This window comes from Apus apus, chromosome 4, assembly GCF_020740795.1.
Source record: "Apus apus isolate bApuApu2 chromosome 4, bApuApu2.pri.cur, whole genome shotgun sequence".
Lineage (NCBI taxonomy): Eukaryota > Metazoa > Chordata > Aves > Apodiformes > Apodidae > Apus > Apus apus.
The window spans coordinates 27843309-27862188 of NC_067285.1; the positions used below are offsets into that span (position 1 = coordinate 27843309).

Below are 18880 nucleotides of genomic sequence, written 5' to 3' on the forward strand. Positions count from 1 at the left end.
GCAGGGGGAAAAAAAAACTAAAGAAAACAAATCAATGTAGTTTTTATAAACTTCCCCTCCCCCTTTGTTTGTTTTTTGTTGGTTTTGTTTTGTTGGATTTTTTTGTTTTTGTTTTTTTGCTGGTAATTAAATTCACCATAATGACCACTGCAATCTAAATCTAATAAGAAGTCTTGAGTTTCTGTTTTCCATTGGTAGCCATTTGCACTGCTTGATTTAGGGAACTCACTAAAGCATAAGAATGATATTGCAAGACAACCTTCTTGAGTGAGTGGGTAAGAAAAAAAGCCTACCTAGACAGTATTAAATCACTAAAATTGATTGCACCCTATTACTTATGCTCCAGTTCCTCTGGCAGGAAAGGTACAAAGGCTTATTTACACACACACACCCCTAAACTCATTCACACACAGCCGCTTTCCACCTCAAAACAATAAAAATTAATAAAAACAATTAAACCTCATTAGCCTTCAAGCATTTGGGACCCCCAGAGCCCCTTTGCCAGATCCTCTGAAAATGCATCAGCCTCCTCATGAGAGAGATTAGGGCTTGTTTCCTGCAGGGACTGGCTGCCAGAACCATCACAGCACCTTGTCGTCCCACTTCAGCAACAGATTATTCCACAGTATCGACCTCCCTGCTCTGGGTTAATTCTTTTAATTGTCTTGCCACATCTTTTCCCATTAGGCTGATGTAACTTGTTTAAACCTATACAGATTGATTTACAGCACTAGGGATATTAATCAGATGCCTGCTCTCCAGTTAATGCACACTCTGTAAGAGATGCAGGCCAACAGTCTCCCATATGGGAGCTCTAGCCTTTTCCCTTGACATAAAGGCAGCCTCACAGCACGAGCAGAATTACAGCACACTAAAAATAGGTGGCTTCCACCAGCATTGCAAGTAAGGCAAGGTCACTGCCTCCTGCTGTTGATTTTCAAGTGCCATCTTCTTTAAATATAGCTGTAATAAAAGAAATGGAAAATCTCTTTAAAAGTTGACCATTTGGAACTTGAATTCATTTAAATCCTAAAACCTTGTCAAGAGCTAAAGGGCTCCCTTTAAGTGCAACCTCATTTGTCTCCATGTAAAGAGGCACCTTCCTTGGCAATGTATGTTCAACATCCTTTAGCTCACTGCTGCATGTTCCCTGCATTTCCCTGTTGCTGAAGTGATGTACATAGTGCAGAAACTTGCATAAAACAGCCTTCTTTTCCATACATACTGTTCAGATCACGAAACACAATGAAGACATAATTTTCAAATACTATGGAGATAGTTGAAAACCAGCTCTCAATAGTGCCAATCAAAATTTGAAAATTATTGGAAAAAAATAGGACACCCTACAGATCCAAGGTCCTTTTCATTTGACTGCTGTTCAAAATTAAATCAACTAGATATATTCAGTAAGAATAAAGTTCATCTGCTGTGCCACCATCTCACTGAAAGTCAAAGAAAACTTGCCCCCTAACTTTGTGCTTCCAAGGAGGAAGAAAAAACAAACAGACAAAAAAGAACAATGCAACAAACAACCCAATAAACAAAACACTCCCACACATTCCCTTTATCAAACTGCTAAAAAACCCTTAAGTTCTGATTTGGACTCTAACCTACATAACCAGACGCTGTTTGGGATTACAACCAGGACACTAGTCCCATCACATTTTGACAGCAAATCCCATGCACTTCCCCACTAGGAAGAGGGCACAGAGCAGGAGCTCTCTTAGCCAGTTCTCCCAGATGCTCCTCCTGCTACCCAGCTAGTCCTGCCTTGGTTAGCAAATGCACTTTAAAAATCCTTCAGAGAGCTTTCAGTACAATTTCTAAACACAAAGTTACTGTATGTGCTGGCAAATGTCAGGTCATCAGTGCAGTGCAGCCTGGAGCCTGCCTGCTGTGACCTTGCAACCCCGAAGCAGGGCCCAGGACTGCTCTGCACAGGGAGCAGGATACATCCCTACAGCATAAATAAGCTGGACCCACGTGCTGGCCAGCACTGCCTGCTGCTCTGCTGCCAAGCCCAGCTCTCACCCAGCAAGCGTCTCCAGAAGCACCAACCCCAAGAAAGATTTCCCAAAGCCCTACATCAGCACAGATGTGCTAAAGATGAAAGCTACAGAAATGTAATTTCTTATCAACAAGAGAATGCAAGAAGAAGAGACAGGCAAGAACAGTGATAAACTTTGCCACAGACACACCTGACATGTCTATAACGTATGCACATGAGTAAATATCTAAGACACCCAGTAATTATCTAGGTTTATCTTCTCTGACTTTTCTAAGTCACATGGAAAAGTAGGATCCACTACAACATTATGTTGTTTGTCTCCAGACACGAATGCCTATTCATACTTTACTCAGAACTGTCTCCTTTGCAACAATTTTGTAGAAAGGCAGAACAAAACTGCCAGATGCCAGAGCTTCACTTGGCACTGAAATTTCACTTAAATAGTATGAAGATACAAGCTGATTTGTATCCTGACACTGGGATATGTCACATACAATATATCCTGCAAACATGCTTTCAATTATTTTCCAAGAGATTTGCCTCCCAATTTAAGTAAACCATTTATATAAAATTTTATCTGCTTGGGACAATGTTAATCACTTTACAGATTACCAAGCGAAAATATCTGACACGTTATTTGAAATATCTTTCTTCTGTAACCAGCATAAGAACACCCAGCATGATGGAAACCTACATTTAAACTGTCAGCAAATCAGATTGCCATCCTGATACTGCTTTTAAAGCCACAGAAACTATTTGTGAGTGTGTGGAATATGTGTTTCTTGCTGTCTTAGCTCTGAGAGGCCATTAAGCAACAAGAAGCTTATGAGGAATCTGATTTGGGCTACAGCAAAGCCCCAAAATATGAGCAGACTTGTGTGGCTAGTGGAAAAGCACATTAAAAATCAGTAGTGTCAAAATATTTCTTCAGTTCCTACTTCCTGAAAACTGGATGATACATTAGTACATGCATGAAGTTCAGGGATTTTAGAGAAAGGATAGATTTGGTACTTTTACAATTGAAAAGCTGGAAAACGGGGTAACTTTAGAAAACAGCAATATTTTAATGGTTGTTTGGAGATCATTTTTACAGGCTTCCTCAAAAGAGCAAAGGAAGACATGATAGGACAAAAAAGATGCTGACATATTAGGAAGAAAAGCAGTCATTGGGAGGAGCAAGATCTTCCCAGATCTTATGGCTGTTTCTTGTATCTCCAAGATGGACCCCATTTGTAGTCTTCATTTTGTCTGGGACTGACAGAACAATTGTTTGAAAGATGTACAGAAGAGACAAGGGTGGTTTAAGATGACACACACGGTAGACATAGGCATAGCAGGAACAAAACAGGAAAAGAAATTGCAAAGTGAGCATTAAAAGACTACTAAAGCTGTGAAATTTTTTGGACACCTAAGTATTCTCCAAGGGGGGAAGAGGAAACTGCATTCACTCAGCCATTTAGAAGTAGAGACGTGACTTTACTGTAGAGAATACCCTGAACTTTCCAAGGTGGAAGATGCACTATAATTTAATATCTCTGTTTTAACTCTAACTGCACAACTCTCTATTACAATTAACAAGAACATCAACTATTGCTAGAGCTAACAAAAGAAAATTAAAAAAAAAAGCAGATGATTTACCACTCCTTTAAAAAAAGAAAAAAAAAAAAAAAGGTTATGACAACTATTTTTAAAGAGCAGTTTTGCTTATTGAACCCAACTTGTACAGAAATGGTCCGGCACACTTTCACGTACAGTCCCCACCCCTTGTCACACTTGTGATGTGCATGGAATATTTAGAGAGAATCACAACAAATATGGTCCCCTAAGAAGGCTGTACCTGGTGGCTCCTCCTGCTAACACCAAAAGAACTGCTGGCTGAAGGCACTAAGGCTTGTCTGGCCAGTCCTGACAACCAGACTGCCCAGCGTGAACTCAAACCCTGCCTGGTTTCCCCATGCCACCAGTCATGGGATTTGCCAGCCCCTGACAGGACTTCCTCTTTCCTCTGTTCTCCAAAGCTCCTCTGTGTACCTCTGTGCACCTCTGCCTGAACCCATGTGTCTGTATCTGCCTTGGGAACAAAGATTTTAGTGTCCAACAAGAAGGGCAGGAAGCTCAGTTACCGCTGACATACTGGAATATGTTGATGGATAAGACAAAAAAGCCAATTTTTCTAAATAATTCTACTCATGGCAATAATTTATTGGTATCTGTCTGACAGCACCACTATTTTGTGCACAAAAATGCTTTTGAAATTAAGTTGTTGAAAATGGACTTTACCTTTTATCACTTCCCTTTTCCTCCACCACGCTTCTACAGCTTATAACATACTGGTCAAACTAGGTGAGCCTCTCCTATTTGGCAAGATCAGATCATCAGGTCTTTTAATCAGAAATTAAAATTTGAAAAGAAACACAAACTTACTTTAGCACTAAGTGATAAAAAGTACTGCCATATCCTTAAGAGGACAAGTTCTCCAGCACAGACATTAAATACTCAGACCATTAAGAAAATTAATATTTTGCAGACATGAGGAACTCTGACTCACTGTTTTTGGAATCCTCATAGCAAGAAGTTTTTCTCCTGTGAAAGACACCTACAGAGACACAATTAACTGAAGTTGAGCAGAGTGGACCACAGAAGTTTTTTGCTTGATACAACATAAAAAACAACTGTCATTCCAAAGAGCAAGGACTATCTATCAAGTAGGTAGCAGAACAAGCAAGCTCAGACACACCAGTCATTTTTTCTGTTTAACTACTCAGGTATTTATTTTGATGTTTGGAGAGAAACCTTTCTCATTTTTCCAAAATTCCCAACATAGGTATGACCATCTTTTTAAACTAAATGAGTGTTAGAAGTGTGGTCATACTAAGCCTCATCTTCCCCTTAGGTTCAACCTGAAGTGATACCACCATCCATTGTGTTGGTTTATATACTATATATGTTATACATTTTCTGTTGTTTCTGAAATCCTGAATGTAATTACCCTTCCTGGGCCCTGGGCTTCTTTTGGACATGAGAATAAATTCCTCTTTATGGTAAAACAGTCATCAGGACCTGCATTACTCTTAATCTACAGGCTCTAGAACAAAGAAAACTGTAAGAAGTTCTGGCATGGTCAACTCTGTTTTTTACACAGACCTGAAATCTTCTCAATTTCCTTGACATTAACAGCAGCTTTTCAAAACCACATGTTCTGCACTGGAGGACAAATGAAGTACATCACCTCCTCCACATTCCTCCTCTCGAAACAAGTAAATGTCATATTCTCTGGATTTTGGGATAAAAGTACAAAATTTTTAAAGTTGTCCCATCTCACTCTGAAGTCCCTTCCCAAATATAAGTTTCTTAGCCAAACACCAGGGACACTTTTTTTTTTTTTTTTACTTTAATTTTCTGTGGGTTCATCAACTCTGACCACACGTGAAGGTACATTTTCTCCTCATTAGTTCTGTCTAGTCAAAGCTCACGTAGCGATGACGCATCTCTTGCAGATAAGGGTATCCACTGATTTGATTTACTAAGAAGGCTAAATTTATTATGCAACATTTTACAAATATAATTCTGCTCTCCCTTGATGGTAATAAATTCGATATCAGCTCCCCTGAGACAAGAGAACCAGTCCCTTTATTATCCAGACATGACCCCCAGAGCCAGATTCCATTTTAGAGACGGGAAATGGCCATATCTCTGATTAAAAGGGAAACTTTAATCAAATAAAGTGCCTCATCAAGCAAGAGCCAAGATTCCAATACTTCTGACTGCAGCACAGCAATGATCCAAAGTCATAACTGCCCCCAACCCATTACCGCTTACTGCAAACGTGATATCCATCCCAAACAGCAGATGCATCCTTCAGCCATTTCCTTATCATCCTGGGAGCGGCTCCTCCTGTCCCCATAGTCCCTCGCATAAACATGTTCTCAGGCTGCTCCCCCAAGGTCTGTTTGAGGAACCAGAGGAGGGTGGGCTTTGAGGTGTTTGGGAGGTTTTTTCCCCAACTGAATCAATCTCGCAGTGACAAGGAGACTGAACCATGCAGCCAAACGTAGCAGCCATGGCCTTCAGCTCAGCACCCTTCCAGAAACATCTTCTGTTCTCTCACACACTTTCCTCCTACGCTCTAAAATGATCTTTTGAAGCATTTAGGATACTAGCTTGTTTAAAGTCCCAAATAAAGAGCTTTGCTCCTGCTGCCAGTGGTGTATTTCTGCAGTTTAACAGTGGGGCAGTAAACGACTAACAAATAGTGATAACAATCACAATACGGATGTCTAGGTGTATTGTCATTTTAATTGTGCATTAAGACTCCACTTCTGTGTAAACACAATCCGATCTGTATGCCACTCCATGCAGATATCCGTCTGAAAGTCTTTCTGGCCATCTAGTTGGTTTTCTTGCAACAGACAGCAACTGACAGATAAATCATCTCCTTCTCAGCCACGGAAGTCCAGCTACGCAAGCAAATGAAGGGGCTCAAACTTCACATCTATTCAGGAACCGCTCTGCTGAGAGATCCAGTTATTTCATACAGCCTCTGAAAAAATCGTCTTTGGATCAATGGTCACTTCTGCTACAGGAGTAATGATATTTACTGTTTGCTTTATGCCAGGAGTATCTTCCTAATATGAAAGCAAATGCACCGAGTGAGGCTCCTTGCTCGCAGGGCTGCAGCCAGCTACAGTAGTGTCACGGCAAAATGAGGGAAGTACCTGATACCACCGCAATTTGAAGATTATTTCCCTGGCATTTGAGTGCTACACACACACGTACGCACGCAGGAAGACGGTTATTGCGTTGCTCTCTGCTTTACGATGCAGCTTCAGTGGCCGCCGAGCTGGGAGTGCTGTCCCCGAAAGGGGCACATTCCCCCTAAGGAGGGACAGGGCTCAGCTCAGAACTGTCTAGCCCCGTTCCTAGTTAGCCCGAGCTCGCTCGGGTGCCCCCACGCCTTGCCCTGGCCCGGTCACACCGCCGAGGGGGCGTCCCGGGCGACGGAGCTGCCCCCGGGTGTTGGCGGCCTGCCCTTGCGAGCAGCTCTGGGGTGAGCCGGTGGCAGCCGGTGGGTCCGGGCTGCGCCAGGAAGGCAGAGAGCGGCCGGGGAGCGGCGGGCTGCCCCTTGCCGCCGAGCCGCGGGGGCAGAAGGGGGCCTTTGCGGCTCGCACCGCACAGGGACCGAGCCGGTAATCGCCGACCCGCGCAAGCGAGCCGGGCTGCGGACCGCCCCTCCGGGTCAAGGCGGCGCAGGGCCGCGGAGACGCATGACGACCGCCCGCAGCACTGGCGAGCGCACGTCGGACCCAGCCCGCTGTCCCTCCGCCGCTCAGGCTCACAGAGAAACGACGGAGCTAGCGTTTTGGGAAGCTGCCGGGGCTGCCGTGACGGCTTCCAGTGCCGCCCGGGCATCCACAGGCAGCCGCGCCGTCGGGCATGTGAAAGCTGCCGGCGGGCCCCCACCTCCGGGGGTGGGGCTGCCTCCCAACCGCCCCCCTCAGGCACACCTCCGGGGTGGGCAGGGACCGACAGCACCCCCGCCACGCAGTTGCCTTACGGCGGCCGGGCAGTGGTGTCGGCAGCGGCCCGGTACAGCGGGGCGGGGCTCCGAGGGCGGGCGGGTGGCGGGGGGTGCGGGGCCGGCGCGGGTGGGGTTTCCGTGCGCGGAGCTTATTAGTATGGTGATGGAGGGCCGGCCCCTCGGAGCCGCCTCGCAGCGGCGGCGCGGGCTGGCGGCGGCCGCCGGGAGATGAGCGGCGGCGGCGGCTCGGGCGGCGAAGGAGGAGGAGGTGGTGGCGGCGGGGCCGCCCCCGCCGTGCCCCATGCGGGCGACGGCGGGGCGGCGGCGACGCTAAGGACGATGTCAGAGGCGGGGGGCACAGACCGGGCGCGGGCCGCCGTGGCGCGGCTCTCGGAGGCGGTGGGCGAGCAGCGGCGGCGGCTGGGCACCGCTATGGGTGAGGCGCGGCGGCAGCGGCGGCTGCTGCTGGTGGTGGTGTGCGTGGCTCTGCTGCTGGACAACATGCTCTACATGGTCATCGTGCCCATCATCCCCGACTACATCGCGGCCATGCGCGGCCGGGGAGATGCTACCGGCCCGTCCGCGCCCGTGTGGGGCAACGAGAGCGGCGGCGGCGGCGGCAGCAATCGGAGCCTCCTGCCGGCGCGGTACCCGCCGGCCACGGGAGGCAACGAGGACGTGCAGATCGGGGTGCTGTTCGCCTCCAAGGCTATCCTACAGCTGTTGGTGAACCCGCTCAGCGGCACCCTCATCGACCGCGTGGGCTACGAGGTGCCGCTGCTGGCCGGGCTGGCCGTTTTGTTCCTCTCCACCACCACCTTCGCCTTCGCGGAGAACTACGCGACGCTGTTCGCGGCGCGCAGCCTGCAGGGGCTAGGCTCGGCCTTCGCCGACACGGCCGGCATCGCCCTCATCGCCGACCGCTACGCCGAGGAGCCGGCGCGGAGCCGCGCCCTAGGCACGGCGCTGGCCTGCATCTCCTTTGGCAGCCTCGCCGCCCCTCCCTTCGGCGGCGTCCTCTACGAGTTCGCCGGCAAGCGGGTGCCCTTCCTGGTGCTGGCCTGCGTCTGCCTACTCGACGGGCTGCTGCTGCTGACGCTGGCACCGCCCTGCGCCGCCGGGGCACGGGCCAACATGCCCGTCGGCACCCCCATCCACCGCCTCATGGTCGACCCTTACATCGCCGTGGTAGCAGGGGCCCTGACCACCTGCAATATCCCCCTGGCCTTCCTGGAGCCCACCATCGCCAACTGGATGGAGGAGTCCATGGGAGCCAGCGAGTGGGAGGTGGGCCTCACCTGGCTGCCCGCCTTCTTCCCCCACGTGCTGGGCGTCTACGTCACTGTCCGGCTGGCTGCTGCGTACCCCCACCTCCAGTGGTTTTATGGGGCCCTAGGCATGGCCATCATTGGTGCCAGCTCCTGCCTGGTGCCAGCCTGCAGGAATTTTGGACAGGTCATCATTCCCCTCTGTGGCATCTGCTTTGGCATCGCCCTGGTGGACACAGCCCTGCTGCCCACCCTGGCCTTTCTGGTGGATGTGCGCCACGTCTCTGTCTACGGCAGCGTCTATGCCATAGCAGACATCTCCTACTGTGTGGCGTACGCCCTGGGGCCCATCGTGGCTGGGCAGATTGTGCACACCATGGGCTTTGCACAGCTCAACCTGGGCATGGGGCTTGCCAATGTACTTTATGCCCCTGTCCTTCTTTTCCTCAAAAACGTCTGCCAAATGAAACCCTCTCACTCAGAAAGGAACATCCTCCTTGAAGAAGGACCCAAGGGACTCTATGACACCATAAAAATGGAAGAGCACAAGGGCATGGGCAAAAGCCTCCGGCCAGTGGGAGAGACAGAAGAGAATGGTATGGACTCCTACCACAGAGACCTGACAGGAGTGTCCGAGGACTCATCAGATTATGAGTACAGTTAGGTTTCCCCATGCAGCCCAGCCCCAGCAGCAAGCATGTGGGAGAGAGGGAAAGGGGAGATGAAAGCATTATTGCATTATGTTTCTCTACCAACGTGCAATATATACAGTTTAATCTTTGTCATGATGTGATGGCTTCCTTCTTCTAGACTTATTTTTAATCACATTTTCTTCGGCATTCTGGCATGGTGGAGGGTGTGAGGAATGGGGGGGGCAAGCTTTAAGAAAATTGCTTGAATAAATCTTTGGCATAAATCTGGGGGGGATCCTTCCAAAAGAACCACCACCACCAAGACAGAACAAAAGCCCCAACAGCCTTGTAGCTGGGATATAATTGTGCAAAGTTTTCTCAAGCTGAAACTGCGTGTGATATACTGTATATCTCTGTAAAAATATATAAGAAAAGCAAAAAAGTGTTTGTAAAATTTTGAATGGTATATTCACGGACTTAGTAAATCTTGTGTACATATCCTTAGATTTTCAGTTGGATTCGTATATTTAAGAAGAGCAACAACTATCACATCTTATTCTTCCTTGGGAATAAACTGAAGTATTGTACTTTTTCTTTCTCTCTTGTGCTGCTCTCTGGTAAGTGCAATATGCTGCATTATGTTGAAGTCCAAACTACAAGAATAATACAATCTGAATAAATGGAATTGAAGGAGATCGATTGTCTTTGTTTCATTGTTGAGGGCTGCTTAAGGGAGGGAGCTGACTGTGCTCAGTGTTACCCCTACAGTAACAATTCCTCATAACACAAACCCTATCGGTTACTAAAATCACACAGGAGAAAATTCCGGTACAAAATGTTAACGGGTCTAAGCAAAAAAACAGCGCACTGCAAACATGCTACTGATTGTCTAAAAACAGCTCCTGATATTGTTACGCAATTTTTATTTTAATTCCCACAATCATAAATTTCAATTTTCGTCTATTACCTTACCAGCAGTTAGAGACACAACACTAGAAAAGGGTTTTTTTTGGTGCTGAATGCTGTCCCAATTGCAATGTGCCCAACTCAAAATAGCCAAGGGGGAATAAACGAAACAAACGATGAGTGAAATGTTTCATTCAAACCTTTGAAAAATGTGGAAACGCTCGATTCAATCACAATGGAACCAGATTGAACATTTTGTCCCGTAAATTTAACTTTATATATAAAAATGTCGTTTATTTAAATTCCTGGCTCATTAAAAAACAAAATAAATTCCTTATAACCTCAAACGTGGAAAAGCATTATATAAACGGCCATAGGAACTACTAAAGGGGTTTCATGCCTCCCTGGGGACCTCGGAGCCGCGAAGGATGCGCGGTGAAACCGCTCGTCGGTTCCGCTGACCTGCGCCCGACGCGCGACCCCTCTGCGCCGCAGCACCAGTCGGACCGGCCGAGTCGCTGTTCACGCGGCGCAAAACTCATTGAAACGCCGCGACGGTGCTTTCGCACGGCGGGTTTGGCAAAGGAGCGATAACCACCGCGGTAGGAGCTAAGCCCCTCTTCCCTAACCGCGGTCGTCCTCTTTGCCGTAAGCGGCAACCGCAGCGTCTCCTCTGGACCCCGCCCCGGCACGATCCGCCGCTGCAGTCGCCCCGGGGTCGATGCCGACCCTAGGGCAGCTCCCACAGAGCGCGGGCACCTTCCGGGGCTGCTGACGCCCCGTCACGGGCTGCTGCCTCTCCATGCCGGCAACACGCAGTCAGCGCTGCCCGCCCCGTTCTGCCGAGAAAGCTTTCAGGAGCTGCAGATGCCCCACGGCGACTCTGCTCGACACTTGTGACAACGCCTGTGGCAACGCGGGTCACCGAGAACTGCAACCCTCAGGGGCATTCCTTGCCGCCGCCGGGGAGCCTCTCGGCTGACCCCGACGGCGGTAAGGGCGGATGCGAGCCCGGGTCTGCCCGGCTTCTCCCGCCCGCCCTCCGGGGACACAGCCGGCACGGGGCGAGCTGGCGCCAGTGCCACCGCCACGCACTGCCTCCAGAAGGGGCAGAACAAAATCAGCGCGCCCCGGACACGGGGGCAGGGCGGCAGCGCCTGTTGCGTGCAGCTGCAGGGGCGGGCAGGTCCGGGCCGGGCCGGGCGGTGCCGGGGGCGCAGGGCGGGGAGGAGCCAGGCGGCGGCGAGGACGAGCCGCGCTCCGCACGCCTCCGCCCAGAGGAGACCTGGCCACCGAAGAGGCGGCGGTACCTTGGACAGAACCGCCGCGACGCACGGAGCCCGGCCGGGAGCCGCTCAGGAGTGCCCCGACGAGCAGGTAGGGGCGGGCGGGCTGCGTACCCCGCGCCTCCCGCGGCCCCGACGGCGCGGCTGCAGGTGCCTGAGCGGGAAAGTCGTCGGCCTAGGAGCGGGGGTGGCGGGAACCCACGGAGCGGAGCCGGGAGGGGCTCCCCTCGCTAAACGCCGCGGCGCCGGCGGCACCTCGGGGCTGCCGCTCGCGGGTGTTGCCGCGACGGACGGTTCGGAAAGGCAGGGGCTCCCCCGCGGCTGAGGCGTAGGAAGGTCTCGGGGTGCGTCGGCAGCTCCCCGACGGGCCCTGCCACTGCTGCAGCCCGCAGGGAGCTCACCGGAGGCGACAGGAAGGTTCTTGGCTCCGCTCGTAATGCCAATGGCCACAGCAGCGCACACTTCACACAAGTATTCCTGATAACGCATACACGCCTCTTAACGTAAAGCATAGGTTCCTGAAAACTTAAAGCTTATCTTCCTGGTAACACAGAGTGAGGATGAATAGATGGGGGCTGAGTGCAATGCCCCAACAACGTTATGTCGTGCAAGCTCCTTCCAGAGTCTACAACGTATAGAGAACTCAAGTATAAGTGCATGGGCTTATTTCAGCCCTTCTTTGCTATATACCAACAGAGAGATCATTGCCTTTTGTTGTGGATTTGAGCTGCTGCTTTGAGCTGTGGGGAAGGCTACTGGACTCCCTAGTCTGCTGTAATTCACAGCCACTCTACTAAACTAGTCACCCTGGCCCTCCAGCTAAGCCAGCTGTAAATAAAAACAGCTAGGATTAATTTTTAGGGTTTTTGTTGTTGTTGGGGTTTTCTTTGCCTAGTAACTTTGACAATGCACTTCACAGTCGTTTCTGCAAACAAGTTTGAAGTCATGTTGAATTTCTGCAGGATTTTCTCTTACGTCAGTTTCCTTGTCCCTTATTAAGCATATACAGGATTGGGCATGATGCTAATGCCTGAACCAGAGACAAAGCCTCAGTTCATCCCCATGACAGAGAAAAGTGCAGTTCAGGCTACCATCCTTAAATGCTTTTTCACACTGACTTTACAGATCTGTGAGTCTGTTACTAGTAGCATTTCCACAGACATAGAGGCAATATGGACATGTAGTCAGTGTGACTCCATATTGCAGTTTGACAAAAAACATAAGGAAAGAAAGAACAAAAGTCTCAGTGAGAATACCTGCAGGAATCTTCCTTCAGATGAATAGAGTTTTAGAGGCTCTGAAGACAAAATGGCTGCTCTGTATTGGAATGCAAGTAAGAAGCTGGAGCCAGCCCACAAACAATGGGAAAGCTACAGTCTTCCAAGAATTACAGGACGTGTCCACTATTTGAAGTGCTTTGAGCCTGTGTTGCTAGGAGTAGAGTGCATAGCTAAGTAATAAGACCTGTGTAGCACATGAGGGAGGGAGGGAGCAGAGCAGCGCAGCGGGTTAATGTGGTATTTCCATGAGGGAAATAGTCTCTCATCTGGGTTGAAATCATGAGCAGATGACAGATTAACATGAGTTTGCTGTGTGGCTCATTGCAGGGCCTCAGGGACATCTCTCAACCTTATACAACCTACTTCACAGCACATGGCCCCACTGGCAGCTGGTGCAGGACAGAGAGAGGACAGGATCAACACAAGGTGCGAGTGATCACATATACATAGACAGAGACATGCTGAAGCTGCAAGGCTAAAATATCCAAGCTGAATCCTCAGGAAAGGAATAATGCACAGACATCCCTGCCCATCACTAAACAAAACTTCATCTCACTTTCATACACTATCAGCTTTTATCCCAATTGTTCTTAAAAGCTGTTGTAGAAATAATTCAAGTGCCCTGAATGTATTGTCCCAAGGGTTTCAGGAGGGCAGTAAGATGTTCTTTTCTAGGTAAAACAACTGTCTCGATCCATTATTGGGTTGAGGGAGATTTGAGATAATCCCAATGGTGAAATTAAGACACAAACAAGGTCACATGTCACATACACACCAAACTGTAGTGAAGTTACACAACAGCAGCCTTAGGTGCAGATAAGAGAAAAGGAAGCTCAAGAAAGAAGCAGAAATATCAAAGATTGCAAAAGACAAGACAGTCATCACAGAACCAGCAGTGTCCTGAAGGTCTGGCAATTACAATTGGTGGGGAAGTTCTTCAGTGTGCTGTTGGGCCATAGCTCTTTTTATGATTGATGTGTCTGCCTCTTTTCTGAATAGGTGTGGAGATCCCTGAAACTAATTTGCATTATCTTCTCCTTCTCATGCAGAGCCACCAGGGGGTCTCTGCAGGGCTGCCAGGGGGTCTCTCACGACTCTCCATCTTCTGCGAGTCTTCTTTACCATAACCAGCCTTTGCCTCTTGTCTTGAGCACATGTGCTCTGAAAGGATGCACACCTCTCAGATACTGCAGCTAACAGGCCCAAGCACATCCTGTCTTGTTTTGCTTGCTAGCGAGATACATTGTTATTAAGTCATAGTAGCAAGCCTACATACAAAGTTTGCTCAAGCCTTGCAGTTTGCATACTGAAGCCTTGTGGTTTGCATAACAACAGTTCAGGCTCCTCCATCAACACATGTTGTCTTTTATATTTTACATACACAGAGTGCAAGGTAGTTAGGAAAAAAAAGTAAATAATAAAAAACAGAACAAAAAGACATCTGACTGCACAGATAGAGCTTACTCTGCTTTAGCTGTACCAGGGTAACTGAAGGACAACTGCTTGGTGTAGGCATTATTATAGCCCACAGCAATAATAATGTGTGTATCATATAGCCTAATCTTGTATAAGAAAAGGAATAAATGGCATCTTTAGAAGTGAAAACAAGGATAAGCACAATACCAGAGAGACAAGTGGAAGTATCTGCTGTCACAGATGACTTCTGGCAGGTGAAGCCATCTCCCTAGATAGGTACATGCTATTCAGAAAGACTGCTGTGAGAAGTGGCTCAAATGCAGTGTATGTCACCCCTCCCAGTCATCCCTTAGCCAACCTAGGCAGGCTCACAGGATCCCCCAGCCCAGAGCTATGCCTCAAAGCCCTGGCACCCTGCAAGCTTCTAGCCTGCAGGGGGGCAAAAGCATGTCTCCACCAAGCTCCCTTCCACAGCTTCCACAGCTTCAACACAGAGATGACGGCATCCGATTTCACCCATGGATCCAAGCAATGACAAATACATTTAAAGACTGTGGTGCTTTCATATAACAAGGTAAAGGGAGAGCATATAAGATCCTTAGGTAGAAAACTGCAACACCACTCTTGCCTGTGTTGACCAAAGTACATCCAAATAAAAGAGTAATACAAAGCATGCAGATCACGGCAGAATGCATTGCAAAGTAAATCACAGTGACAAAATAAACCATGCTGAGAAGGGACCGTTTATGTGCATTAGATAGTTCTAGATAAAGAAATTTATAGCAAAACAAAACAAACAATGTCAGAGAAATCTCCACAGGGCTCAGTTCTGCTACTTTTGAATGTTGTACTTCTATTTCTCTTCAGTTTTGCATTCTGAAGCTTCTATGGATGCTTGCGCAGGGAATACTCCCCATGTACATTCTTGTTATAAGTAATGGGTACTGACTGGACTTTAAATCTTTTCTATTTCCAGAACTGAGGTGTGAGACTCCATAAGTGCCCCCAAGTGGCTTCAATTTCTGTCCTCAACAAAAGCGATCAAAAGAAATGCAGGAATGCCTGTCCTAGAAAAAAACATGCAGAAGAAAGAAAAAGATACATGCACTAAAGATGAGACAGTAAGTGACTGCTTCTAGGAAAACAAAAATAAAAAAAGAGGGAAAAAGGAATGGTTCAATATTGATGACTTAAAAGCTTTTAATGCTGTAAATTAGCATATATGAAAACAGTAATTGTAAACCAAGCTCTTGTTCCAGTGCTGATTTCTTCATTTCCGGGAACACCACTTATACTGCAGCAGTTTATAGTCAGCAACTTTGATGTAACATTAATACTTCTCATATCCAAACACACTTTTTCTCCCAACATCCCATGAAGTATTTCAGTAAGCAAAATATTATTACACAACAGCAGATGCATTACTACACAGTCAGAGATAGCATGTAATCATTTCTTAATAGTATCAAACTATCAAACTATTATATATGATTAATGCTTAAGCTGGTTTAAAAGCAGCCAGATGTGTATGCCTCTAAGTAGTCTACCTCTTGGGCTTTTTTTCTTAAGCAGAGTCATAATCTGTACAGTAGCCTTACCCAGAAAGATAGGGCCAAAGCCAGATATCAAAAAGTAGTACTATTTGGCACATTTATTTCCACTGACCAAAAAATCAATGACAGAAGAGATGTGCACTGACTAAACATGGCTTGAAACTGTAGAACTACCATTCTTTTATTTCTGAGGATCCAGGGTGAATTACAGGCTAAATTGGATTTGCATTTCCATTAATAATGGGTTATCCTATGACACTTTTTATCAGTAGCTAAAATCTTCTGCTTCTAGGTCAGGAAACCTAATGTAGCCCTGACTTTCCTGTGGATGTCAAAAGGCAGAGCTGGAATTTGAGCTCAGAGAACACCCACTCCTTGCCTTCTGTTCAGAGCACTTCCTCCACTCCCTTCCTCTCTGCATGCATTAGCAAAGGAGTTTGCAGCTAGCCTTGCTCTGAGCGGCAGGTGGGACTAAGTGACTGACATCTCTTCCAGCCAAAATAATGCTATGGTCCCATCATTGTGTGGAAATGTCTATTACATCAGGAGCTAGTAAAAAAATCTGGACTTTACCTACTTTAGGAGACAGGATAAAATCAAATTAGAGAAATAAACTCCCTTGAAGTTTATGGTCTACACTAATCACTAATAGGTAAGCATAGCTGAATTAGATGACCATTTCTCAACTGGTAGACATGTCTAGCTCCCCAAGGAACCATGCTTAGAGCATCACAGCCTCTTGTAATTTCCCAGTCTTTTATGTATTACTTCTTTGCTTGATTTTCCCACTGTCCCTGTAATTCCTCTGGCTTCTAAATTACTAATAACACTTCACTTGGTTAGTTCTACATTAAAAAAGAAAGGAGGTATAATTGCATGGATTGCATGAGATTGTTTTCTTCCCAGATACTATTGGCTTCCTGCTTAAAACAGAATAAAATATGGATAAGCAGAAATGTTTAATCAAGCCTTTTAGGAGGGTTCAAGACTGGCCAACAGCAGAGTTTTGGCAGGGTAAAACACAGGTTTATTGAAGATTGTGTGTAGTCAGTGCTAATAAACAGATAGACCTGCACTTCTTCTATTCCTGCAATTTAATAAACAGTCATACATCAGACAAGCATTAACCCATAAGTTTTACTGATCAAAAGCTCAATGCACTTCTTTACTAATTAAATACCTTCTCATACTGCATTATTTTATTATGCTCTAAGGTATCTGAAGATTTCCTAGAGTACAGCTCAGACTATATGCTTGTATCATGCCTCTCTGACTGTTTGTCCTAGGATTTCTAGATTGTTTACCAAGGAATATTCTCCTGTTTTCCACTAATTTCCTGATGTATCAATTTGAAAACCTCACTGGCTAACGGCCAACAAATAGAGCTACTGAGAGGCACCACTGCTTCAGTATTATACACAACTTCATGTTGTATCCTAAAATCCAAGCACTTTAAGACCCAATGAAACTCCATTGAAGTGCCTTAATTACATTTGCAGTAGTCAGGCATCTCAACTGATAAAACAGCATAAATAGATTTTAAAAGGGTTGCAATATATCAATCAGCAACAGAATAAATAAAAAATAATAATAATTTAAAAAAAGATAACATTTTGGGAACAAGTAGAATTACTCACTAATTTATTTTTTTACAATGATCAGACAGTGCCAAAACTTCCAGTCCCACCACTGCAACAGACCTTATGCATGTACCTACAGTGCATGAAACACCTGGTGCCAGAGGAGCAATTTAGAAAGACCAAGGTCATAGTGGAGAAATTTGGAATTGCGGGAGGCCTGGGGGAATCCTTGCAGCAAATCCTTGAGGAAAGAAGGGAAAAGACAACGAACTGGGTAAGCAAATGCAGATGAGAAAAATTATTCTGATGTTGGATGGTACTCATTTATAAACTCTTTGTGATGTTCTCTATGTGATCACTGCCTTCTCTGGTGGGTTAATGCAAACAGGGGTCACATCAGATTCCACCAAAAGGAATTAATATTTCTGACATATTAGGCTAGAATTTTCAAATTATGTCAAAATCCATGTCATTATTATGTTTTCAGATCACTAGTTTGTTGACATAAATGAAGGAATTGATGTACCTTAAGGGCATGCACACAACTGTTAGCTCCACCTGTAGGAAGCACTATATAGACCAAATAGGATGCAGTTTCTTCCTTTCCCTTTAAGAACAGGATTTAGAGTTTTTATCAAAATGAAAAATGTTTTCTGATAAAGCTATAAGAAGTGCCTTGCATACCCATCTAGCCAAAGCTCTGATCCAGTCAAATTATTCTGAAATTGCATACTTTAGGATAAGAATTACTCTTTTCAAATCGAACTATTATTTGCAATTCATTGTCACAGCATACCAATGTAGTTCCCCAGAGATACTTACTTTACTGAATACACACACATGTATACATATATATATATATAGAGACACACACCACACAGACCATGCTGAGACCTCAACCTTTTAAAAAGTCCAGCTTTCTGCTTCCTGAGGCAGGAAAATTAAATAAGCCATAGCTAGATTTTATCATTCCACAAAGTCACAGTTCATCCTGCCTGCATTAAACATATTAGAATATGGCACCTGAAAACTAGGAACATTTATTTTATTGAAGGCTTTCCATCTCAGCAAGGAAGAGAGACACTGAATGGTTTCAGAGATATAGTGAAATCCTGCAGGCTTGCTACTGATGTCAGTGAAGTGTGGTTCTCCCTTAACTTTTCAGTTGTGTGACCTGCAAGAAAGCTCCATCACATTGCTGTTCGTCAGCAAGAACGGCTACAGTACTGGCAGTGCTTTTAATTTAAAAGCAGTGCATAATTTCTGAGCTACTTGTTGACATAGTCTGAGGGATTCACTAAATGCCACCCAACCTCATTCTGTTATTCTTATCGTATAACATCATGGTTTTGGTGGCTAAATTAGCAATTGCTTAAATAGTGTTCTTGATAACAAATAGTGTTCCAGGAAACCACTCTTCATGTAACCACTTA

At 46.4% G+C, this 18880-nt stretch overlaps 2 protein-coding genes across 2 annotated transcripts in view; both read left to right on the plus strand.

Moving 5' to 3' along the window:
* Positions 1-7865: 7865 nt before the first annotated feature.
* SLC18A3 (solute carrier family 18 member A3) lies at positions 7866-10114 on the plus strand. Its single transcript, XM_051618230.1, has one exon. It carries the CDS (start codon positions 7866-7868, stop codon positions 9456-9458), a length of 1593 nt encoding a protein of 530 aa, XP_051474190.1. The 3' UTR covers positions 9459-10114.
* A 1508-nt stretch (positions 10115-11622) lies between these two features.
* Positions 11623-18880, plus strand: part of CHAT (choline O-acetyltransferase) — a 33373-nt gene continuing 26115 nt past the window's right edge. The window contains exons 1-3 of the mRNA XM_051619800.1: positions 11623-11709; positions 15291-15435; positions 17530-17721. Of these exons, the coding sequence (XP_051475760.1) occupies positions 15373-15435; positions 17530-17721 (255 nt within the window). The 5' untranslated portion in view covers positions 11623-11709; positions 15291-15372. The remainder of the gene's footprint in view (positions 11710-15290; positions 15436-17529; positions 17722-18880) is intronic.

Coding starts and splice junctions, on each gene's coding strand:
- SLC18A3 (XM_051618230.1), top strand. CDS start 7,866: ATGTCAGAGGCGGGGGGCACAGACCGGGCGCGGGCCGCCGTGGCGCGG.